General features: G+C 37.6%; 1 protein-coding gene across 1 annotated transcript in view; it reads right to left on the minus strand.

The window, feature by feature from the left end:
- Positions 1-628: 628 nt before the first annotated feature.
- The window catches only part of LOC106909072 (dolichyl-diphosphooligosaccharide--protein glycosyltransferase subunit TUSC3), a 64,747-nt gene continuing 38,977 nt past the window's right edge, over positions 629-26,398 (minus strand). Inside the window, exons 7-10 of the mRNA XM_088009818.1 lie at positions 14,099-14,162; positions 11,813-11,887; positions 2,984-3,074; positions 629-1,222 (exon numbers count right to left, since the gene is read on the minus strand). Coding sequence (XP_087865944.1) covers positions 1,207-1,222; positions 2,984-3,074; positions 11,813-11,887; positions 14,099-14,162 — 246 coding nt within the window. The 3' untranslated portion in view covers positions 629-1,206. The remainder of the gene's footprint in view (positions 1,223-2,983; positions 3,075-11,812; positions 11,888-14,098; positions 14,163-26,398) is intronic.

Raw genomic sequence — 26,398 nt, forward strand, 5'->3', positions numbered from 1 at the left:
GAATTTGGAAACCAGCCATTGTGGGCCAGGATTGTCCCTTTCTGCAGATAATCTCAGACCAGCATGCACACAAGCAATTGTTCAGCCTTCCACAGATTTAGAGTAAAAATAGAAAAGAATGCAAGGGAATATTTTTACTCCATTTGTCAAACTACTCGTTCCGCAGACCCGTTCCTTCGTCTGCCCACACAGAGCAGCTTACGTAAACGACTGCAGCGGCTCGGCCCACTCAGTGTTTCAGAGGGCAGTTCACAAGTAAGAGAATTAGAAATGCATGGATTCTGTAAGTGACCTGAGCCTCGGAAAGAAATGTTAACACTCGGTTCGGTCTTCGGCAGACTCTGCAGATATTTTCTGCACGTCTGATCTGGTGTCAACAAACTCGGGAGGGAAAAACACACAAACCAGGAGTTTTGATTAAGACTCAACAAAACTTAAAGTTCAGAAATGACCTTTAAGAGCTTCAACGTAAGTTAATTATTTATTCTTTTGAGCTAAAGGATTTTAGAAGTAATCATTCCCTGTCAAAAAAAAAGACAAGATTACAGAAAGAACACCGATTGGATCAAATCAGTTCAAACGAGTAAAAAAATTCTCAGAAAATGTAAAGCTTATTACAGAACACATATGAAACATAGGCCACATTTTTTATTCTTGTTGGGCTTTTATCGTAACATAGTTCACTGATGAAGTGACACAAACATTAGAGACAGTATTAAAAGATTTTAATACATCCGAGATCAAACATCCTAAGTTTTCCAATGCATCAATACAGGAAGAATTGTAATAATAATAAAAAAATGTAACCTATTTATACATTTCCATTAATTGAGAAACTTCCCTACCTAAAAAACCTCAAAGGTGAAAGTTTTAAATATGACACAGTTACTAATATGCTTTAGTTGCTTAATTGAAAATGTAAAAAGAGCATTAGTTGATTGACTGATGGATGTAAAAATAAGAAAAAGAAAAGTTAATCCAATGAGAATGTTGTGAAGATCCAGACATGTCAACAACTTCATTTCCATCATTACAAAAACAATTAATCTTTTTAACATCATGATTCCAGGACAGCAGAAGCAACACAAAAGAAAAATCCCACAAAGTGCGTTTAGTTTTCCAAATATGTTCTTCACTCCTCTTCAACCCGTACCGCCTCTTCATCATCCTCTGACCACCTCCTCCTCCTCTTCCTCAGTCTGCATTTTACTTAATGAGAAAGCTGAAAAAAAAAAGTAACTGTTAGAGAGGAAAAACACACGCAAACATTGAAATGATTTTTCCCCCTAAAACTGTTTGTGAAAGCAAGTAATCAGGAAAATTTGCTCAAATGTCTGAAAATACTCTGGCATTGAGGGAAATGAGAAGTAGCAGAGTCGCCACTGAATATTTCGAGGCCGTTCAGAATTCAAAGCATGCGCTTCAATCATACAAAGGAAGTAGCAATCAAACATAAATAACATCCATTTGAAATGGCACTGCTTAATATAAGCAGCGCTAAAGTGCAGCATCTAATCTCAGGACTGGAAAACGGCAGGAAAGAAAAAAAAAGGCTCGCATGCTTCATATCCTCCTCATCCTCCTCATCCTCCTCTGATCTCACAAATAAATGAGGGAAGTTTTGAGTCGTTGTTGAAGTCGGGAAACTGAGTCAATCATCGAGTTTGACAGTCTTCTAGTTTCTGCTGCAGTTTCAGCACTTTTTTTAAAAAACATTTTTACTTTTGCAAAAACGAAATAAACGGATGACGTAGCATCTGCAACAGAGACGGGCAAAAATATTTATATATTAGGGCTGGTTGATACGTCTGAAAAACCCATCATGATGTCAGCATTTCATATCAATTGATATTAATAATTATCGACTAGTTTTTTTTTTTTTATATTTAAAATACTGCCAAAGTAGTGATGAGACCTTCCCTCTTTTACTCCTCCTTAACATTTTTGAGCGGCTTCAGGACTGGTGGTAAAACATGAAACTGCTACTGCGCAAGTTACTCAACATGGTGTTGCTAGGCAACCAAAGAGCGAACAAGTTAGTTGACGTCATCAACATTTCTTAGCTTAGCCGTGAGAGGCTGAGCGTCTCATGTCTTTCCTGAGCCTACATCCCCCAGAATGCTGTGCGTTTCCGGATTGGAGTTTTTCTATTCACATCGATCACGACTCTACTGTGATATTTGTCGTATCGCCCAGCGATACAAAAGCAGTTTCTATCTTCCATCTCAAGCTCTTTGTAAAAAAACAAAAGAAAATCTCCACCAGTCCCCAACACTACGGTGTAAACCCAACATCTGAGTTACTCCCCAGGTGGTCAGGTGGTCGGTAATGCTTGTTGTGGATTTTCATTGGATATGAGGGAATGTATGAATCACACGGCTGAAGAAATTCACAACAAAATGTAGCAGGACAAATAATTATATATAAAACAACAACTGAAAAACAAGATTGAAGCCTCTGGAAAAATAATCACTGAGCTCTGCTGGAGAGCACTTGGCCTCCTGAAACTCACTCAACTCTACAAGTTAGTTTCAGCATCTGGGAGCCGTGGGTGCAGCACTGTAATATCCTGCTCAAGTGGCAATGAATTGAAGACAGACTCTGCAGACCTGTTGAGTATTTTCTGTCACACATTAAATCTTTTTTTTATTTTTTTTTTTATGTGGCTGTGACCTTTAGCTAAAGGTTAGACCAAATTGTTGCTGTTCTGGCTCACTAAGCCATGAAAAATGACTGTCCACACATTTCCAACATTTTCCGCCTTTGGAAAACATCTATTGGCCGACGACTGCTAAAAGAGTCGGCCGAAGAAGAATAAGAGGTAAAAACGTGATGAACGCGCGTCAAAACTGATGCGGCTAAAACTGCTGATTTTTATTGAAACACTGCAGACGTTTTGGGATTCAAATTATCCAGCTTTGCATTTAGATCTGAGTGTAGGGTTTGTTTGTACTGGAGTGAAGGAGTCTGGTCCTATAGTTACCTGTAGGGGTATCCGTGGTACTTGGACCTGAAGATGGAGAGCAGGAAGCTGAAGAAAAACACCACCAGCCCGAGGCCAACCAGGCAGATGACTACGCAGAGGGAAAACAGAATGTCAGAAAAATACATTAGAAATCACATGGAAGGGGAAGTGATTATGGAGTCCTAAAGTAAAAGTCTGTACTATTATATTCAAGTAGCATAGTGAAATCCAAAATAACAGAAGATGCAGCATGTGCAGGTTTTCTGATGTTCAAGTGCTCAACCTACTACTAAAATTTCAAATCCTATTTCACCAAAATGATTTCAATCGCCTTTTACTCGTGGTTTTGGTTGCCGCTTTGTGATTAATTCAAGAATAAAAAAACAGCAGACTCTTGCCTATTCTAGGTTCAGTGTTCACAGACTCATCTCTGCGGTTTTTTTGCGTCTCCAAATTATTTGTGGAAAATCTCCCTATTTATGGATTTCTGCTGTTGAGAGTATCTAAAATATTCCACAGAAAATGCTGCTTGGGAAGCTGGAAGAGTCGCAGTGTTACTTGACGCTGGCTTTCGTTTGCAGAGCAACCTTTCCAGGAGATACGATGTAGACGTCATCATGCTCAGGCTGTTTCTGCTGCATCTGAAGGCATATTTGGTGTTTGAACAATTGGAATAGGCACTTTAAGCCTTTTTTTTTTAGGATTTCAAATATTTGTGGGCGATTCCCAACTCCTGTGAGTATCAGTTTACAACAGAGGCAGTCCATTTCAGACTCTGTATAATATTTCTCCAAGGTTGTTTCTGGTCGGGACAAAGCTACATCGGTACTCGATGTGGCAACGATCACAACGATCGGCCACAGAACACCGAGCCAAACTCATTCCTGTGCTTCGTTTATGACAAAAGTCTGAATATATTGGTATGAAACCGGCTGTAGATCTAGGCCACAGCATCCATAGAAACAAAGTGATGTGAAAAAAATAGATATTCTGACATAATCAAGTGAAGTTTAGAATGTCATGTGAATAAGCTCTTCGTCTAACCATTGGTTTTCTGTACCAGCTCAGGTCTCGTTCGGGTTGCACAGAGACCGATCCTACAAAGATCAGAAAAAAAAAAATCCACAACGTTTTCAAGCAGCTGGATTCAGACTGTAACAGGAGTCTGGAAATGTTTCTAGCTGGAGAGAACAGACTGTACTCAGCTTTCAAAAGTAATGGCTGTTTTAAATACATGGCTAAAACTGAAATATTTTATGAAAAACTGAACTCTGAGTTTGTAGAGTTGGTCTCTGACTGAGGAGAACAAGCAGCAGCTACCCACCGCTCCGACAAACTAAACCGACTTTCAGAGAAACTCTCAACAGTGAATATCTTTTAAGATCTCAAATATATGTTACTCTCTAATGACCTTGATTTTTTATTTAATTGTGCACAGTAAAAATACTTAACATTCATCCTAAAAGCTGAAGCGCAAACCTCAAAATTTCAGTTTCAATTATTCTCATTTTCAAGCTTTCAATTTGCTCAGCGCTGTGCAGAAGTTGCAGACGCTCTAAAGTCGAGCGTGGTAATTACAAAACAAAACCCTGTGATTTTTGGATACTGCAGGGCATTAATCTGGGTGCTTGATTTCAGGCTAAAGGCGTCGGTTTTAATCATTTCACTTGCATCAGTGACAACAAGCGCTGATGCGACGCTCTTTGATCTCTGTTCAAATCGAGGCCGCTCGCAGGGCTCCGACGTGGAAACGCCGACGGCGTCCTCGTCTCCTCACGTAAACAAACATCTTAATTTAACCGACCACACAGTCCGACAGACACCTGAGTGACGCTGCACACCAACAGCTGAACTAATTAACGTCGATAATCGTGTTAAGATGAAATGTCTGGAAACATTTGGTGTTTTTATTGATTTACGGGAACCGGGGACACAGTTAGCAACTCAAATCCAATCCGTTCAGTGAAACTCAGTTTGACTTGCAGGCGGAGTAATTCAGAATTTTTTTTTTTTTTTTTCTGTAAAATCTGAGGCTGAACAAAACAAGACATTTTCCATTTAATATGGGTACATATTTGAAGTGCTTGGTGGAAAAAAAACAAGCAGCTTTTTGTTCTGCCCAGCATTTCGTCCACATCATTTTCATTTTGGGTCAGATCAAAAATCTGAATGTTCTTAAAGGGCCGGCTGTTCCAGAATGTATCAATAAAACCCATTAAACTGCTAAAATATCAACAGATGTTTGTTTCAGCATTCAGTGAGCGTTTCTTAAAATGAAATAATATTAAACATCTTTGCACACTGTTCAGTGCATCCAGGATTTTGTGACTGTATTTTTTATATTTTAAAATCAAAATCACAAATCTTGTTGCGATAATTTAGAAATATTTCTAAGGAATTTTTTGCGATATTTGGACTAACGTATGACATTAAATGTGACGTTTTTTATAAATCTCAGTATCGATCACAGACTATAGCTTGACATCAAGTAAGGCTGAGGCAGCAGTCACTTTTTGTCCAAGTTTGAGAAAAATTTGTCGTAAAAATTAGAAAGAATTGTGGGAATCTGTTAATTTTCTGTGAATTTTGCGGATTTGCTCATTGATGTAATTTGGAGTCCAGAGGGCCACATGAAAAGCTACGGCGGGCCAGATTCGACCCACGGGGCTCAAGTTTGACACGTGTGCTCTACATGTAATTGATTTTGGTGTACCGCCACTGCAAAATAAAAGCCACCACAGCTTCAGAATGAAGTGCGTTTTTTGTATGTAGTCTATATTTGTGCATTTATACTAAACATAATCAAGTTATACAGTTAAATATATGAATATGAAATACTAAAATTTACTTTATTTTTAAAACCAATGCTGCTGGCTCCTGCCTGTCTAGCTGTGAAGCTCGCTGCTGTGCGCTGCGCTGCTCTGAGGAGTGAAGTAAACCTGGAGGCAGTCTGAAGTAGAGGAAGGGATAAGACTAAAAAAAAAAAAAAAGGAATGAGGAATGCTACACTGAATTCATTTTTAGTTCAAGCCTGTGAAAATGACCCACCGATTTAAAAATATTAATCCTAGAGGTAACACTGCTTTCATTTAGCTCGAAAAACAAATACAGTCTTGGATTAAGCTTCCTATGCACTAGTAAGGTTTCCACTCAACTTTATCAGAGTTGCCAAAAAACAAAAACAAAAAACCCAAAACACAGCTGTGCAACACTAATTCACACACACAAAAAAATCATATTCAGGTCAGTTTACATAAACATGCCTAAAGCTGCTTAAGCTTTGATTTCAGCTCATCAGATTCAGATTAAAACACTGCTCTATCAAAGTTACGACCCTTTTAAAGTTCCCAATCATAACCTTTTCAAAAGCCTCTAAAAACTCCTCAGCTCAAGTCCTTGTCACAGGCCGCGTTGTACAGGCTGTGAAATATAGATACGCATATATAAGATGGTGAATGTATGCTCACACCCTCGTGCCGCGGTTAATCCTCAAGGAGCACCGTGTTGAATTTAACTGTCACCGCCAACAGATACAGCTAATCAGGGATTAGGATGAGTGCCTCTCTTGAAGACCAAACAGTGAGATGCGTTCGCACCGCGCGTGTGAGCGTGTGTGTCAGAGTGTGTCATTTTAGTGTCAGGACAAAAGATTTGTCTGAAAAACCAAAGTAGTGTTTTAGTGTCAACCTCAACAAACGCAAAGCTCTCGTGGTTTGCATGGCAACAATAATAAAATACATCTGTGCGAGACTGCGACTCCATCAATATTATTAAAAATTGATTTAATTAAAAACGTTATTTTTTCTCTGAGCTGCTACTTTAGGGGTTCTGCCCCTGTGTTTATATGCTGCGATACTTTAACAGTGCCAAGTTGCAGATTGCGAGTCGCAGACAATAAAACTGAGCATGTATCTGAGCGTAACGCTCAGAAATGCGCACATGCGACGCATTTAAAAATGTCAGGTTATTTAAGACCCTTGGCGAAGTGACGAGCTGTATAGACTGAATAATTTCCTTCAGCGACAAAGAACATAATCCCTCTTTTGACTGTATGACTTGGCTCAATCTGAATCATAACATACGGGGCCATTAAAAACATTAGGAGATTCCATAATTATATTAGGTGAAGCATGTCTCATTAGGAGACAAATGGGAAGAGACTGCAATGCTAAATTACCCTAAGAGAACTTGTTGACGACATGCACCGTTTTAATACGCACATTTTGATTTCGATGTGGCTGGAAAAAAAAAAAAAGCGAAGCATTTTGTTCTCATAACATTAAATCTGAGATGTATAGTGAATCTTTTTGAAAAAGGAGGATGTCATAGTAACAGTATAAGTCAGATTGAGATCAATAACAATGACATACACGACATTCCAGTCCTTCAATGTTACAAATGAGCTGCTGAGGTTCTTTGAAGCCCAAATGTCCAATTACTAAAATAACTTGGAAAAAGTAAAGGAGAAAATAGAGTTTAAAGTTTAAAACTACTGAGAAAAATATCTCAAGGCTGCAAGGGAGACAGTCTGAGTTTAGGGGGAAAAAAATATCTCGCCTGCAGTGGTAGTGGTAGTAGAGACTGGTGGGTAAAACTCATGCAGCTGCATAAAATTTAATTCGTTTCTTGAAATCTTAAGCATGAACATAGTTTGATAAAACTTTCTGCTTATCTCCACCTTCATATACTTATTTTTAATCTACCTTTTTTGCTGACATCTGTCATCTCTGACTCAGACCCGAGAATGATCAATACATGTTCTGTTCATTTGCAAATGTAATAAACACAACTGGCTAATAAAAGCTACAAAGTTAATTTGATCTAATATTGTAACCTTTGTCAAAGAACAATTTCTTTGCATGAATAGAAATATTTACATTTGGTAAGTTAACAGTGTTATATCAGTTTAATCTTTCATAAAACAAAATCTGTAAGGTATGAACAACAGTAAATATAGAAACCTGAAGATCATCTAGCAGCACATATTTGTTATTAAATCTATTTTGGACTTCAACTGAGATTTTTCCCCTTACAGAGCAAAGTTTCTTTTATTTGGATTCTTCTGTAGAAAAGATTGCAACTACACGTGTACGCTTGCGTATATGGTACGGCTAACAAAAATTTAGCAAAACTGTTTCTCCACAATACTTGAAGCCTACCGTTAAACGTCTCAAAAGCTCTGTGTCGTTTTTACAGACCTCAGAGAACGCACGGTGTGAAACATCAATGATTCAGCGCATGAAAGGGAACTCGGGATATAAAAGAGGAAGTGGAAATGTTCGTGTCTGGGTCTATTTTGTGATTCCAGAGTCAAACACCTGCAGAGAATCTTTAGCCCGGTACAGGCGAGGTGTCACTCGCGTCTTCAGAGACGCGGCGCGCCGTCTGCTTGCCATCTTTTTTGGAGAAGTGTTCATGCTGCAGCAGGATAATTAGGCCAAACGCACCTCAAAGCGGTGCCAAAAAAACAACAACTTGAAGATCAAAGACAACCAGGGAGAGGCTTTAGGATTTTCATTAACTGGAGTGCAGCAACTATAAAAATCAGGGAAACGCTAAGGAGATAAGATGTGCATCTTCATTTTTTATTTATTTATTTATTTATAATTTTTAATTTGACTCAAACTGCTGAAATTTGCAGCTGGAGACGGCTTTTACAAGGTGTTGAAATAAAGGTTCAGTGTCTCAGAACTAATGCTATAGTGCTGTTTTTGTTCTCATTAATCTCTAGCTTCACCACACAGAGGATGATTTATTTAAAGCATGCTTTTCTCTTAGTTCTGATGATTTTTCCTTACAGTGGGGCTGGACCATGCGGCCTAAAAACCAACATCATGATATACTGAGGGTCTAAATTCTGATCTGGTGAATTCAGTTAATTTTTTTGGGAGTTTTATGTATTGAGTTGCGTCTGCCTTCAAATATGTCAGCAAATAAAGCAGTGGCAGCAACATTGACTTTATCAATACCACTGAATTTATTTCATCTAGTCTGACAAGAATCAACATTTTTTTCAGGAGCTGATGTATATAATGTAAAAACAAAAATCACAACTTTTAACCCGAGATTCTGAACTGTAGCTCATGTTGGGATCTTTTGTCTAAGCTGAATTTTTTTCAATGATCTTTTTACCATTTGGGCTCCACCATTGTTCCACATGCTCCTTTAATAACAGTCTGAATCTGAGCAACTCCACCTTCACGTTCTGCGTCTCCCATATGAACTATTAGAGCAAGTAACAGCAGGTACCTCTGCATCGCAGCACTCAGCAGTATGTGAACTGTGTTTCAGGGACTCTGTACTGATTACACCAACAACATGTATTTATAATAAATATATTCAATTTCAGAGCATATCTTTATGTAACAAGCATCAGTAGATATTTAACAAACTTTAAATGGCACTTAAAAAAAAAACTCAACCAAGATAACCTTAGCTGTGTTAAATAAAGGCTGAAGATCGATACCACTAAGAATCGTTTGTCCACTACAAATTCTCGGGGAAAGTTGTACCAACATGTATCTATAGTCTGTGCGAGTTCGGCCTGATACTGCAGAAAAAGGAAAATGCTTGAGGCAGTTCATTTTAATTTCCCAGTTTTAACGTCTCAACAAGAACTCTTGGGTAATCTTACCTTTAGGGCACGTGTCCACAAAGCATTTTTTTTTTTTTTAAGTGGCCGAAAAGCGCTGACAGGCCTCTTAAAAGTGGCTGAACACACTGATTCATCAAAAAGTGTTTTCACTCACATTAGAGTTGTCTAAAAAAAAACAATGGGATCGCCAGTCGCACAGCATGAAGTTGACCAAGAACACCCAAGAAGATTCGTCCTCTTTTCCTGACAAACACAGCTGAGTAAAAAGACGGGAGTGGAGATATTTGATGGTATGAATGTTTCTAAGATGCAGTCCTGTTTAATAAATTGGAATATGTGTTCTGATGGAGTAAACGTACAGTTTAAAAAGAGTAACCGAACCTTTTATTAAGCCCTCTTTTTAAAGTTAAAATGTTTTTTTCCTGTTGGTCTAAGGAAATATTCTAATGTAAAATTTTGTTTTTCCAGTAGCTGCAAGTGGAAAGTTTTCATGATTAACAGAAATAAAGACTTTAAAACTTTGGCCTGCAACTAATTATTTCACTTTGTGAACTGAGTTACTGAAATATTTTTTTTTCAATTTCATTCATATGTATTAAATGTTTCTGTAATTTTATTAAACTATCAAGGCCAGCTTACTATATGCTCAATGCTATACAGTGAAATCCTGGTATTTGTGAGTGTTGGGTACCACAGCTGCTTGTGAACATCTAACATTTGTGAATACTTGTCTTAAAATTCTTATAGATGTCCATTTTAAATTGTTCACACACCAAATACACACAGTTGAAATTGTCTATCGCAGAAACCAATATCAGCAGTCTTCCTTATCCTGGTTTTGGGGATCAGCCAATCAATTTGGCAGTAAGTGTTTGGGGCTCCTGGATTGGCTGCTTTGCAAACATCACCCAATAGGGTCTCAAGTAGCCTTGAATCCTGTATGTCAAGCTGCACTTTCAAATACTTTAGATAAACCCCACTAAAAACAACACAAAAAGGAAATCTGCACACAGGAGGATTTTATGGTGGAAATGAATACAGTGAAGCTTGGCCACATTAGAAATTGTTGGGACCATTTTCACGCTTAAACGGAAAAATTAATGGAACCTTTAAGAGTGACTAAAATAAAACTATTCCAGTAAAACAGGCAGGATGCATCACATTTTCTCTAGATCAGGGGTCCCCAAACTACGGCCCGCGGGCCGGATCCGGCCCGCCACGTCATTTGGTCCGGCCCCCTGAACAATGCCGGATCCGGCCCGCCTGCTCATACCAGAGAGCATTCAGTGTTTTTTTTCATATATTGTATTTTCCGGTTTATATGTGGATTTTTCTTCAACCACCAGGGGGCTTTTGAGCAAATGTGAAACTTACTTTCCCTCAATGGAATATATACTCGTCAGTCACCGTTTCACTCACGGTTTTTTCCATTTGCATTCTGGGTAAAAATCTATCCAAAAGCGCGAATGTGTCGTCGTCGTCGTCCCCCCCCCCCCCCCCCCCGCTCGACAGTTTCAAATACACAACCCCCCCCCCGCTCGACAGTTTCAAATACACAACCCCCCCCCCCCCCCCCCGACAGTTTCGAATACAGAACAACCCCCCCCCCGTCGACAAGAATGTCTTTGTTTTTTTTTTTTACTGCAAAAACTAAGACCGGCCCCCGACCACAGAAAGGAACAGCTATGTGGCCCTCGCAGGAAAAAGTTTGGGGACCCCTGCTCTAGATGATAAAATTCTCCCCATTTTCAATGGAAACAGCAAACAATGGAAAAAAAAGCCATGTTGACCCAAGATGAAAACCGACTTCTGGTAGTGAAAATGAGGCACTGCTGGGTTATTTCTCCAACTCAACACGGTTTATGTTGATGTACACAGTTTGGATACATCAGATTTCTCCACTGGTACTAAAAACCAAGGTTTGCAACCTTAATGAATATGAAAAGCTGAAAACTTAAAATGCTAAAAAATTTGCATGACTCAACTTCATTTGAACTTTGTACTTAACTTTCTATTCTACTGTCTTGCCTTGTACTTTCCAAAATTCAAACCTTTATAACAATTTGACATATTAACCATCAGGACTGTGTTTTACAGCACATAGTGTCTTGATAACTTAATAATTCACCTTATTTTTGCTTATAGATTTTAACAAAGTAATAACATGCAAACATCTGGAGCTTTAAGTTTAGACTAAGCCCTTTTACCAACTATGTTGTGCAAAAAAAGAAGAAGAAGAAAGAAACACTTACTCCTTCTCTTGCCAACATCTCCCTTAGAGGTGGCGGCTTCGTTAAGCAGAACCATTCCCATGGTGATCGCAGCATCTGGGAAAATGTTGTCAAGGAAACAAGACACATACGAAGCACGATGGAGCTGGAAAAGCAAAATGACCCAGAAGGAACTTTTAGAAATATGGGTTCAGCTCAGCTAATAAATAAATATACATAAAATCCTTCAAACTAATCCAGACAGAGTGGACACAGTAAATGGACAAGCACACCATGAAGTCCTTTTGAAAAGTGCTTTAAAAGGATTTTGTGCAGAAACTTAATCATTTGCTGAAACTAGATCAGCGTAGATTATTTCTGTAGGTCATAGTGCACATTGTTTAATTATGCAACGAACCTCACTAAAATAGTTAAACTACTAAATATATATATATCTACATATATATATATAGGAACAAACTGTAAAAAGGGATGAGGTGTATCAGGAAACTACATTTCAGAAAGACAAAATTAGCAATACCTATTTTTGTCAAGCTATTTTCTTACATTTTTAAAACCCGTTTTGCTCATTTTAAACAGCTGAAATCCACTGCGCTGTAATAACTAAACACAGCATGACTAGTCGTAGCTTCTATCCACTGTTAAAATTGGTGCTAAAACTGAGATTTCTGCATGGAAAACAAACTGAGTAGAAGCCAACACATCATTTTGATCCGGCTGCGGAAACGACAGATCGATCGAAGGCTGTGACACCCAGATTAAGGCTCTGCAGTGAGGTTGCAAATGCCTACCTGCCTAGGATTTCAGAAACAAAATTCATGTCACATAAATGACTAGCAGTAATAAGAGCGAGTGTATGTTTCTGTAAAGCTCAAAACAATTTAAAGAATATACTTAAGCACCTGAACTACTTTTCAGCTGCTGTTATATCACATGTGAGAGGCAAGTAGAAGAATTTGTCTCAGATCCCAGTGCAGCTAAAAGCATTTGTTTTGCTTGGCTTCTGCGTTGTGACATAAGATTCCTGTGAGCAGCATTTCTCTCCTCCAAAAATAAGTCTTCTTGCCAAATCTAGAAAGTTGTGATTTGGTCTTTGTTGGTTCAATAACACAGTTGTCCAAGTAACACAATCTTTACCAGTCTGGAAACTGGCAGACAAGCCAGCTGGCAACTATTTAGTTGAAAACACTGAAGTAATAGAAGCAAGAACTAAAAGTAGTGAAAGGGGATTCTGGATGTATTTTCAAACTCTGCAGCTGTGTTTCCATTACAAATAGTGTGCAAAACTTTTTTTTGATATTCTGATAATGTCAAAAAAAAAAATCTTCAAAATTTGCTATTTCCATAAAATAAGAAACGCTGCTGGAAACCAGGCCGCATCGCCATCCTTCTACCACATCCAGTAAAATGATCATTTTGATATAGTCAAAAGAGAAAAAAAAAAAAAAAAACACCTCATCCTAGTGAAAACCAAAAGTTCTTTCGATATTCCCGCATTTCCATTAAGCAAATTCATTTTTGCAAATCCAAAATGAAAACGCAGATACCGATTGTTACAGATATTCCTTTTTACACTAAGGAAACAATTTACATTTGAAGAACCAAACTAAATGGAGGATTTCTCTAATAATAAAAATAAAAAAACATTTTTACAAAAAGGTCTCAATACCACCAGCCCACCAAACAAAATTTGATGTGTTAACATTTGGACAGATGAGTGTGTGTGTGGTGTGTGTGTGGGTGGGTGTGTGTCTCTGTGTGTGTGTGTTTTATCTAAATATGACCGGAAGGCTAAACTATGAGGATGAACAAACAAACATTTCTCTGCAGCAAGGCCAACCTTGGCCCAGCTATGTCCACTGCGATAAATACAATGGTTAGAAGTGAACGGTATAATTATTGATAAATAGAAGCAGGCGTCAGAGCAGGCACACATGGGCACACAGGCAGAAAGTAGAAAAATGCAGACAGAAAAAAAAAATACATGCTTCTAATCCAGTCCACAAACATCCACAGAGCTTTTCACAAGGCTCTGGAACAAATCCCCTAAAGGAGGAAATATTAAAGATGAGCAATTTGTCTAATTGTCAAGGCAAGTTGGTGTCATTGTTTTACAGATTGGACACAGAAGGCAATGCTTTGATATCCAAAGTTTGAAAGGCGTACGACATAGGAGGCAACTTGCTTTGCAACATGTGTTGGTGAATAAAGGAGAAGTATTACCAAAATCAGCCTCAGATGTATCAGGGACCTTAAAGTTGCTCTGCAATTAGCATTTTGGAGACAAACAAGCCAACCAAAGGATACTCAGGAGCAGGATGATGTGAGATTCGGCCACAAACTGAGCCTGGCTGCTGCCGTGGATGTAACTCTGTGGGAAAGAGAAGAAGAAAGAGAGAGGCAGACGTTAGGCTTGGCAGTGTTATTTTCAGCTGGCAATGTGTTCGGTTACATGGGGAAATTTGTAAAATAAATGTGCTGTAGGAAATTACAAGTATCAAGCAGAGCTTTTTTTTTTTCTTATTCACAGCCCTTCCATTTGAAAACCAAAAACTTATTTTTTTTATTTTGGTTTAAATCCCCCGAAACACTGAAACTCTGTTGAGGAAGTTTAATCTTACAAGAAAAAAATTACATGGAAAAATGAATCTTAACTTGTACTATTCAGGTAAAGAAACTTCTGCAGTCTGCAGAGATAAATGATATCCCTTTATTCTTCGAGTACGATAACATTGCTTTATGTTAGATAATCTACACTCAGTTGCAGCCAAATGGCATTCAAGCTCCGACTTCATAATATATTTACTTTATTACTCTGAAAGCAGGAAACCGGAATGGAGTGTCAAGGAAACGTCTCCTTGCTTTGAGATGATTTTCTATAAACCCAGACGGCTTGAGAGATGTTCGTCGAAAATGTGCGTACGTCAGTCCATGAATAAATCTGTACATGTGCTATGAGAACAGTAAGGTCAACCTGAACCAGTAGTGAGTCTCAGTTCATCACAGAATCAAATCATTCACTGTTCAGTTTGCAGTGGAAACTTGCTGTGCAAGATTCACAGCTGATATATTTTTAAATAGAGCATTTTAAGCCTTGCAACACACAAACCCTGCAGAAAAAAAAGGTAGTTGAAGAGACTCAAAATACAGTCGTATTCAATAAATCAGGGCTGGACAACATGTATCATGACAGATGTTTCATATCAGTCAATACTGATCATTTTTGATTAGTTTATTGTTTTAAATATTTGAAATACTGCCAAGGTAGTGATGCAACCTTTCATGTTTTATCCAGTTTTCACTCCAGGCTGTTTATTTTTAAGAAGTTATGAGGCACAGTGGTCAAACATGAACAGGCTGTTGCTAGGTTACCAGTTACCAAAGAGTGAGTGAGTGAGTGAGTGAGTGAGTGAGTGAGTGAGTGAGTGAGTGAGTGGATGCCACCAACCTAGCTTAACTGTCCATGAGAGGTTGAGCGACTAAAGTCTGTCCTCTGCCTACATCCCCCAGAATGCAGTGTGGTTCTTGATCGAAGTTCAGTGAAATGATTGAATATTCTGTCGGACGTATCATCTATTGATATTGACCACATATCTATCACTATATTGTTATAGATTTATTGTCCAGCCGTACAATAAATTAGTGTATAAATCCCGATTAGACTTGTTTGTTATCTTTAAAAGTACCTTTTGAAATGACCCGATGAGGCAGGTATTAAACACGTTTCTGTTTATAAAAATAGTTTTTTTTTTTATTGGTCTTGATGTAACATTCCAGTCTTAAATGTCATGTCATTAACTGTAAGAAGAAAATCATAATTAAAAGGCCTTCAAACATTTTCCTGTGTGCAATTAATCCATATAATGTGCTTCACCTAGTGAAAAAGTTCCTAAAATAAACGAGGGCTTTAATAACATTCAAACTTAATAAATGAGTCTGTGTCTGTTGAGATTCACTTGTCTGGTCTCACTTTATAAAAATCAACTGGTAGCTTCCTATCCAGGCTCTGTGACAGATGCTAACAGAATAAAAACAAGAGAATAAAGTGTCGTGGCAAATGGTGTATTTTTTTAAATTTTTGCTACAACTGTGACAGAACGACTGGGAAATTGCTAATAAAAGCAAGATTCATTAAATATACAGACCAGCAGCAGCTGGTGCTAAAAGGTTTCCCAAGAACAGGACTGCTAACTTTGCAAGAACTGCCCAAAATAGTGACCATTATGACTCACAGTTACAAGAAGTGCAATCTTTTGGACTGTTGCTGCACAACTGAGCACTTCTGGTTAAAAGTCTGAGGCCCAACTCAACAGACATCTGTCAGCAAGCGATGGGGAAAAATCATTGTGAAAGACCACGGGAGACAAAACAGAGGTCTTAAAAGAAATCAAGCAAACATAAAATTATTAGTATCTGAGTTTACGGCACACAGAGCCTGGCTTTCCACTTGACTGCCACAGAGTTTAAGGATGAAGAGTTGAATGGGAGACGACAAAGGAGGCAGGCATGCTGTCCTGCTTCAGTGGAGAGACATAAAGAACGTTTGCATTTGAAAGCAGACGGAGAGGAAAAACACTAAAAGACAAAAAAACATCCTTTCTGTTCCAACAAAACCTTGGTGCTCTGCTATAGCAACTCAGATAGTGGTAAAGTGGCTGTCTTTCAAGATGGAGGAGGAAAAGTTTGTTTTTTATCCATATGGGGAAGGCTTTTCTGATCAAGCTTCAATTATAAGAGTTAAGTCCTTCTATTCCTGATCAATGCAACAAGGGCAGATGAAACTGGAGGTTATTTTATCAATTCTAAAAAAAAAAAAGTACAATATTAACTAGCGATCCAAACAAATAACTTACAACTAATGGTTTATTAGATTAAAGTTAGTTCCAATTTATTTATAACGTTAAGCTCAGATCTTTCTTCAGTGATGTAGTTTGGTTGCCATTCAGCAGAGGGCGCTGCTTGTCTTCTTTATCCAGTTGATACAGAAATAATGATGGCAGGGCTATCCCAGAACGGGAAAGAGAAACAGTCCAACAATCTGGAGTGGGACGTAAAATGCATTTTATGCGATTCTGTTCTGAAATACAAACACTCTTCAAGCTCCTTAAGTTTCACCTTAGTAGTGCTTATTCAGCCGAGCTGCTTGATGGAGCAGCGTCAACTTCTCACTAAAAAATGACTGATGTGCTACGAAGACGAGAGGAGGAGATAACGCAGAGAAACTGACATGATGCTGAACAGCACAGTTGATTTTGAGGGCTGTCGTGTGTTCATAAACATCTCTCTATTCATGTGGGATTAAGTGTTTTACATATTTTATTATTTTTTATTTAGCAACCTACGAGATTCCTTATTTGCTATATTTACATATTGATGGTCCTAATTTAACTTCTAAAATATACATGTGATACAAAACTCACTGGACTCCCACGCTTTCTGGCAATATATTAAACCAACGTAACCGTCATCATCTGTGCCTCACCATCGGCCGTACTTTTAAAATTCACATTACGTCACATAAAGGGAGACTCATAATACCGCTATATCAAGAAAAGAAACATTACACACTATTCTGGAATACGGATCTCCGTGTATAGTCCTCTCAGTGCAAACAAAAGCATGACAGAAAAAACGCAGAGAGGCTGGAAGCAGACCTGCTGCTTTTGGGATGAAAAATTCCTCAATCCATGGCCGAGCACTTCCAATTAATCTGATGGATTAGAATGCAGGAGTTTTATTCATTAGTGTGCCGAGCACAGAGTGTGCATGTCCCAGTGTATCTACGTAAGCACCAGAGATCTCTGATAAAGTTTGTTGTTTGGAACAAATTTGCTCACCAGAGGGACATGTGGCTGTGTGTGAAGTTAGAAAGACAAACGATCAGGTGGCCTGACGGTAAGAGAAGAGGAAAAAAACATACCGTTACGTAAAACATAAATCTAATATCAACCCAAAAGGAGCTTTTAAAAATAAACTTATGGAAGATTTTGTTTTCGGCTAATATTTTTATTTACCAACAAATCTACTCTGACAAAGTAATTAGGCCTGCCACGATAACACATTTTGCTGGACAATAAATTGTCCCAGAACCTATTGCGATAAATGATAATATTGTTTTCAGAACATTTTCAAATAATAGAATAGTAACAATAGCATAAAAATGCAAGAACGCATTCTCAAAGGTCAATATAATGACCATTTAAACTGGAAGACATTTGGAATATCCAAAATAAATCAACAACAGAAACAACAAATAAAATAAAATAAAATCTTTCAAGAAAAGGGATAGTTGAGACCAAAACACCAGACTGAAGACTTTGATAATTCAGTTTTTGGTAAAAAGAGGGAAAAAGAAAAAAAAGAGAAAAACGATAAATCAAGTAAATAAAAATGATTGAGTTTATCATACGATTAATTGATTTATTGTTTATTGTGACAGACCTAAAAGTAATACTGCCCCTTTAGAATAGCGTAAAATATATTCCACATAATATTCATAAGCATGTCACCATTTGGATCTGTATTTGCTAATTTAATCTGTTGTTTTTTTTTTTGTTTTATCTTAAAGTCACCGTTTTATTAAAAACAGAACAATATGAACCATCATTTTCTTGCTACTTTCGTACAGTAACTGTATGTTTCTAAGTAAACGGAAACCTGCCTCCTCTTCATTTTAAACTGGCTGAGAATTGCTTTAAGGCATTAAGTAGATCTATACTGGAGACCTGTCAGGTACAATTGCATCTTACATCCACTCCAATTAATTTGATGGATTAGCTTCTTTTTCTTCCTTTAGATTTTGAGCAAGAGCAATTGAGTTAATTGGGTTTAACAAATGTCTAAAACCACCCAGTGTTAAAATAAATTGAAAAGTTGCATGAAAAATGTTTTAAATTTCTTTAAAAATTTTAGTTCACACATGTCAAGCACACTGGTAAAATGTGTGGATTTGTTTGCAACCCAGAGAAAACGCCGTCAGCTGTGCGGTTTTGTGATGAGGTTGTTGTGAACATGATTAGTATTCCAAGAGCTCAGTTCAATCAAGACCCAAGCTAGCATAAGAAATCTAACACCAATCCCCCCGCTGTGAGGGAAATATGCATCAGTACATTTTCATTAGTAGGTTTCTAAAATAAAAATGTGAAGAATACGTTTTTTCAGCGAACAGAGCGGCACATTGTAAATTTGTGTCCATGCTCTTTTCTCTCTCTTTTTGAGAACATGGACTCCAAAAATTTAGATTTTTTTTTTTAATAGGAAGTACACTAGAAACCAAATTTTCAATATTTAATAGAAAATAAGAGGCTTCTCTAAAGTGTTTTTTAATTTTATTTTAGAAAAAGCTTTTAAATAAGTAAGGCTAAAGCCATGTAACAAGGCCCGCAAGTGATTGTCAAGGACTTCCACAATACGACAAATTCAAAGAAAATATGCAAAGACAAAAGCAGAAGCTCCAACAAATAATATCGATTACATGCTTCCATTTGACAAGTAGAAGCTGACAATGTGTGAGCAATAAGCGCGATTTTACCCCCCTTTTTTTCCTCTTTTTGTTGATATATATATATATATATATATATATATATATATATATATATATATATAAATATATAAAGGCAAACCATAATAATGTCAACCCATAATCAGTGTGGGCCGATAACCTTTACAATTAGCCAAATTTATCCCTTTTCCATCCGCTATGGTGTATTTGTGTATACAGTGTGTGCCTGAATCTGTGCTTTGGATGTGTTTTGGGCTGATAAAGGTCAGGAGGCACTCAGACAGGGAAGATGATAAATGGAAAAATCAACAAAACAGGGGGAAAAAAACAGTGAGAAGAAGGTAAATACCATATAGAAGAGATACGAAGTGAAAACAGGTGTATAATTTACACCAGGAGGTGATTTATAATGGCTGTGTTCAAACTGCTATTATGATAGGAACTGGGTTTTTTTCAAGTTGTTGAGGACAAGAGTGTCAGCTATGATAAAACCTAAAGCAAAGCTGATCCTCAGATTTACAACAAAAAGATAACCCATGTATCTATCACTTCTAAAAAAATAAAGGAAATAGTAGTTGGTTCACTGAGTCTTAAGTAAATAAGATCTACTTTAGTCACAGGTTTATGTTTCACAATTTCATCATCTTCTCGATATTTATGCAATGTGGTGTTTACACACTCCATTGAGATTTCAGCTTAATTACTCTGGAGTCAGTTAAAGCAGTCTGAAGTGTTTTTTTCTCTTATCCATATTTCTTTTGAGGAGACGTCAATCATCAAAATGAGATAACTTCCATTTCCTCAGCAGGCTTAGTTATACTACTAATTTAGTTTTTTGGACTGCATCCAGTCTAGCTGGAGTGGTGGCTTAATGCCATTTTAATTAAAAGGTTGTTATGATGAATTAAGCGTTAAGGCCTTTCTTATCGGTGGAATTAAGAAAGAGTTAGTGTTCAAAACACAAACATTTTTTAACTTTTGTTAAAGTTGACTCACCTCACAATTATTGCAATAACAATCACTGTGAAAAGTATAAATGCAGTAGTCCTGAGTGGGACGGTAAATGGGGCTTGTAGACCAGCAATACAAGTGCTGTGATCAAAATGGCAAAGTTCAATTTTTTTGACAGAAGTTCATGAAAACAGAAAAACCTGTGAACACATTAACTCTCACTATTTTTGGAAGATTATAATTTGGCTCTGAAAACCCATATAGGGTTACAACCTACCATGAAAACAGCTACCGTTGTGTGACCTCCACATCCAGCACTCAGTACTTTAAGGATTGTGGAGAATTTATCTGTTCTCCATGCTGAGTTTTTGATGTATGAAGTTGAAGAAGAGTCAGTGAGTTGAATTCATGAATTCATTTATTAATACTAAAATCCAGCTGGTCCATTTCTAATGCTACCATTAGGAGCTAACAGACAAAGTTTTCCATTACTTTTGTTAGCCTCTATCCGAGCTACGCCCTAAACAGGACGTTCCCTAGTGGTTCATACCCTTTAACCCTTAGCTTTGAGTGTGTTTCCTAACATGTCATTTCCTTTAGCTTTAGCTTTACAAATGGCTAAAAGAGATAGAAGGAAAAATACAGAATTATGTATTCTCAACAGGATGTTTTTGCAAAAGAACTCTGTCTCACTGGAAAGTCAGTGTTGGCCATGACTGTGCAGAATGATATTTAATGTAAAAGAAAAAAAAAAAAGATGTTTTAATAAATTAAATAATTATCTAATTACTTTTTTAAAATCCCTGCAAGTCATTATCAATATTATGAATGATTGTGACTATGTGAAGTAGCAGTTTAAATAGGTCACCATTATGAATGTTTTTGTTGTTTTTACCACCAGTGAAATTAATTAAATTTTGATCATACAATTTATGAGGGTACACTTTTATATGATCAGACTAGAATAATATTACTAGTAATCAATTATTCCTGAGACAAAATCAAAATGAATTTGCATTGAGTACTAAATGTACTGTAATTATACCCACACAGATTTATACACAAGCCCTCAATTTAACAGTAACTTACAATATTGTTCCTCTGCACTCAATGTTCTGACATAATCAGGTATTATTTATGTAAAGTAATATGTTCATCTAACCTTTTTTATAGGATCCTTTTTAAATAAGTAGATACCTGTAAACTACACCATGAATGTACCTCAGTTCAGGTTTAGTCCTGTTTCTCTAACCAGTAGTGACGAGTCTATTTGCTATTATTGAGTTAATGCTCCTTTTTCCAGATTGCAGCAAAGCGGCCATGTTCGTCTCCATTTATTTAATCTCTTCAGCAAACTCAATAAACGGGGTTAAATCCAGTCGGGTTTTACCATCTGGTTCTCATCATTATTCACCCCAATAATTCAGAGCTGAGCTGAATTGTAACACCAACATTTAAATGTGTTGAAACCGACTACCACAGCACAATTTGCACTGTAAAGTCCTCTCCATCCACGACCAACATTTTTAATTGCGACTCTTGAGGTTTAAGCTCTGCTTAACGAGAACTCTGCCGTCTAGAAGGGCTGCAGTTTGGATCAGCTACAGTCAGTGCAGCTTACACCAAAAATGATCCGTAGAATGGTAAGCATGTGATTGGAAATTACGACGCTGAATATGTTTTGCTGCAGACACGGCAAAACTTGACGAAAATCTAATGTCAGCTGGCTGAGGAAGTACACACCGGAACGCACCCACTAACTATAAAAAGAAAGAAAAAAGCAGGCAGAGCTTTTCTGCAGGCAGCAAATGTCCACATCGTGCATAGCTTGAGGATTTTCCTTTGCATTTAAAAAAACCCCAAAAGTTTAATTAGAATTATTTGACGTTTGACTTTTCTTAACCCCATATTAGCAAAATTGTGGAAAAAGAAATGAAAAGTAGTTTTATGTGTCAATACATCTGTGTGCGTCTGTGGGGGTGACCGCAGTTTGCTAGCTAGTGTTTCTTTCATAAGCTAAATGTGGCTGCACGTTGAAACTAACTGAAAATGAATAAACAGACTTTTAAACAGCTATAGCTGCGATATGCAACCTTTACAACACGTTTTCTCCATATTTGCTAAAACTGACACCGTGTGATTAAATGGTGTGAGATGGATAATCTTTGGGAAAAAAAAGATCAAGCTTCTCCACCTCATCTTGTGGTTTGCAAAAATACATCACTAACAGTCAAAAGCAACCAACCAGAGCCAGGAGGAGTGTCCTAGAGCTGTCAATAGTGTTTGTGTACATGCTGCTCAATGTTCTAATGGAAGAATAAAACACTCACTGTTTCAGGAGAAAACAGTTCATCTGGCATTATTTATAACCATGCTAACTGGCCTCATCATTCATTGCAGGCCATGTTGCGGTAAACTAGCTGTAGCATTGCAGAAAGAAAGGGCGAGAGTGTGAGTGGCGCATTCACGGGGGTGATTGACAGAGCTGTAAGCCTCCTCCTAGCTTTGACTGGTTGTTTCTGACTGAACATTGTATTTCTACAGTTGGTACTTGGAGCACCGGAAAAAGGCAAAAGAGCTAAATTTTTTCACAGATTATCTCTCATTATGCTGTCACAACATAATAATGAATCATTTTAACACATGTAAAAAATCATGTTCTGTAAAACTTAAAAACTGCAGCTTTAAATCTCGACAAAACACTTGATAAAAAGAGCAGAAATGAAGCAAATGCTGCCACTTCACCTATTTCTCTTCTGGATGTCAGACAATAGGAAGTGATCCTGCCTAAAGTTGGGCTTTCGTTCTCTTTGCCTTTTTTATTATTCAGTCTAACGTGTAACAAATATGCTATGTAGGCATGTGTGTGCTGTGTATGCTATGTGCGTTTCTGCGTCGCATTGTGCGCGTTTGGTCTTGTGTGGGTCAGCTGCGCCGTGTTTGTGTGCCATGCGCATCACGCCACATATTGGTGCGGGCCGGGATGCTCTGAGCTGGTTTTGAGCGTTGGGGATGTGATTGGGTTCGTGTTCCGATGACATCCTGCAGCCGTCCCTGGCCTCACACACGTTTCTTCAACCTCTGTCGTTCTTTTCGTCTTACTCTCGAGTTCGTGCCGTCATTAGCCGCGTCGCAGTGTTCAAAGGGATGTGACAAAAACATCTTTTTTGGAGTCATTAGTTTGTGAAGCTCAAATAGAGAACACACAACCGCTTCCTCCCAGGGAGTGTACAAGTGCTGCTGACTGTGTAACAAATTTGTGCCTGTCAAATTTGTGTATAGCTTTGTTAAAGCTAACCTCCACCATGTCCCATTTTGTGAGGGTATAAGCACAAAAAAAGGGAAAAAAAAAAAAAAAAAATGAGCAAGCGGTATTTCGTGGCTGCACAGTGTGACGCACAGCAGCTCCATCTACTTTGTTGTGCCATTTGTCAGTTGACAAATCCTTTCAATGGAGTCTACCTGGCTTCGCTCGCTCATCATTTTAAAGGAATTACACTGTCTGGGAAGATGAAGGGATTAGAGAAGGGGGATGAGAGAAAGTTATATAAAAAAAAGGCGAGGGAGGAGTAGAAAAAGGAGAAGATGGGTATCTATTCAATATGGTGAGCACAGCGGCTATGAAGCCATTCACTGTCACAACACACAGAATGAGAGAGAACGGATCCAATGTGGCTAATCCATAACTATTTCAGTCTGTTAGCTCAAGAACGTCAAATGTAGAGGGTTAGCATGCATCGTGTCGCTGTGCTCCATGTCATCAAGACTGCTGCGCTTACAAGAAATAAAGCATGGACAGCTGAAACTAATGCTGAGAGTTTTACAGATAAATAAATCTGACACAGTCTCTCAATTTTTGTGGCATTTGAAATTAAGTTAGTAATTCTGACCGACCTAAAACAAGAGACGCTTGGTCTGATTCATCTTCAGACAGTGAGAAAAAAAAGTTGCATTTATTTTTGTGTATGTAAACTTCTGGTTTCAACTGTACGCGTTTCACTTTCTGAAAAGAATTACAGAATAAATTAGCTTTGATAATATTCTAATTAACTGTGAAACATTCACACTGTAGTGACGCCATCAGGCATTCAGCAAGTTTTTTCCCCCCTCAATAAAAATAGAAACTCTGGGGAAATTCAATGTGCCAGCAACAAGTTAAAGGCAAATAAAAATAAGCATGTTCAAAGTAAGCAAAGAAAAACAAAAATAAGAATGAAAGATTGTACAATAAAGGCAAATTTCCAACAGAAAACACTTTGGTTATGCATTTCCGTAGTAGCTGCAAAGTGCAAACAGCGTGCTTTAAGTTCTCCTCTGTTCTTATGTAATCGTACACTGATGCAGCCGTTTCTGAACCTATCTGAAAAAATAAAAATAGTTTATGCCTGCTTGGTAGGAAATCTTTTATGACCTGCTGACCAATGCATTTAAAAAATATGCCCATAGCTCCAGTTTTTAAAACTGCTGAATTAATTTCTGCTTATATCCAAAAGCCCGTCTTAACACTTGACTAAGCTTTAATGCTGCCATCATCACCGTGTTCAGTCATCTAAAGGGTAGAACATGGTATTAAAATAAAAAAGGACAGACAGGCAAGAAGGAATTATTCAGATTAGCTATATACAAAAAACACACTTCAGCTTAAGAACTGCTGCATAATGTGTGAATAGTCAGAGATGCAAAAGATGGACTGGAAATGGAGAATAAATGAACAGAGAATGACGGAGTCAGGGAACGAGCAAAGAAAGGAAAAGCAAAATTCACAACGTAACAAGGATTATTAAGCATGTGGGATTTGTCACCATTGTGTAACTAGGGATTTAGAGAATACATTGTAAACAAAAGGAATATTTTCAATCTCTCTAGGCTCTATTCTTACCTTATGAATCTGCTGTGGCAACATTTGGTTTCACTTATTTGAATAGTGTGCATTTATCATACCGTTTATCATTCATCATGATAAGAATGTTGATTTACGCATCGTCTGGATTGATAGTTTTAGTATTTTTTCCATTTGTTTGTTCAATGATAGTGTCATTACATTTGAAAATATAATTAAATGCAGTTACTATGTGCAGTTTAGTGGTACAAATCATACTTCTGTCGGTTACTGGTGTCCTATAAAAAAAATCATATCAATGGGTGTGTTTCTCAAGAGCAGTACTTGAGTTTGCCATCATACAGTTGTAGAAACACAGAGTAATAAATAGTTGTTTTATTATTATCACAACAGTACTACAAAATATCGTGATAAAACTTTAAATCCATATCACTCAACTCAAAGTGCAACACATGTAACGAGAGTTTAAGTTGCAGTGAAGATGAATGAATTTTATCTTTATGAAGTAACAGCTGCAGAAAAGAAAAAAAAAACTATTTTTATTTGCACTTAAGTGATTAAATGTGGATTTAGGGTTTTGGTCACATTTACTTTCACTTTGAAGTGCAGAAGCTCATCTGGGCAAAAACAAATCCGGCTCAGAGGGAAAGTAGCAAAGAGCCGGGCTTGGCTGCAGAAATGACAGCGAGAAGAACCGGTGAAGGCTAAATTAAAAGCCGCACTGGATGACTGTGTAGCCTATCATCAAAAAGTTTGAAAAATGACAGAGGTAACATCCTCTGATAAACAGACCGCCTTTTACACCGAGCAAGAAAGAAGTGGTGGAATGGAAAAAGTGAAGAGGGGAGGGGGGTCGAAACATGTGTTTTTATTACTCTGTGGGAGTCTGTGTGGACGTCTCTCCACTGTGTGTTTGTGCAGAGCTCTGCTGCCTTTCAATAGTAGATTTTTCCCCCTGTTTCTGTGTGAAATTGATCAAGTGTGTCCACAAAAACCTCACAGCTCACTTGTGTATTTGACCTTGTCCCTGACTGATGGTGGAAGAGTTTTTGTGCATGTGTGCATACAAATGTCTGGATGGCATTTGAAGCAATATCTTTTTAGTTGCGCTTCTAAAGTACCATCTATTGTGGGTTTTTTTTTTTTTTTTCTTTTCAAACATCCCACTCATTACTCCTTCAACATCCATCCTCAAGATCCTTTCATTTTTTTTGTATCAACTTCTCTCCACATAATCATTTTCTTCAGTTTTCAACAGATTTTCCTTTTAATTTCACACATGAGTGAACAAACTTAAATGATGACCAGCCAATTC

Source organism: Poecilia mexicana, unplaced genomic scaffold (genome assembly GCF_051168715.1).
Source record: "Poecilia mexicana isolate PSO_F unplaced genomic scaffold, ASM5116871v1 scaffold_2, whole genome shotgun sequence".
Taxonomy (NCBI): Eukaryota; Metazoa; Chordata; class Actinopteri; order Cyprinodontiformes; family Poeciliidae; genus Poecilia; species Poecilia mexicana.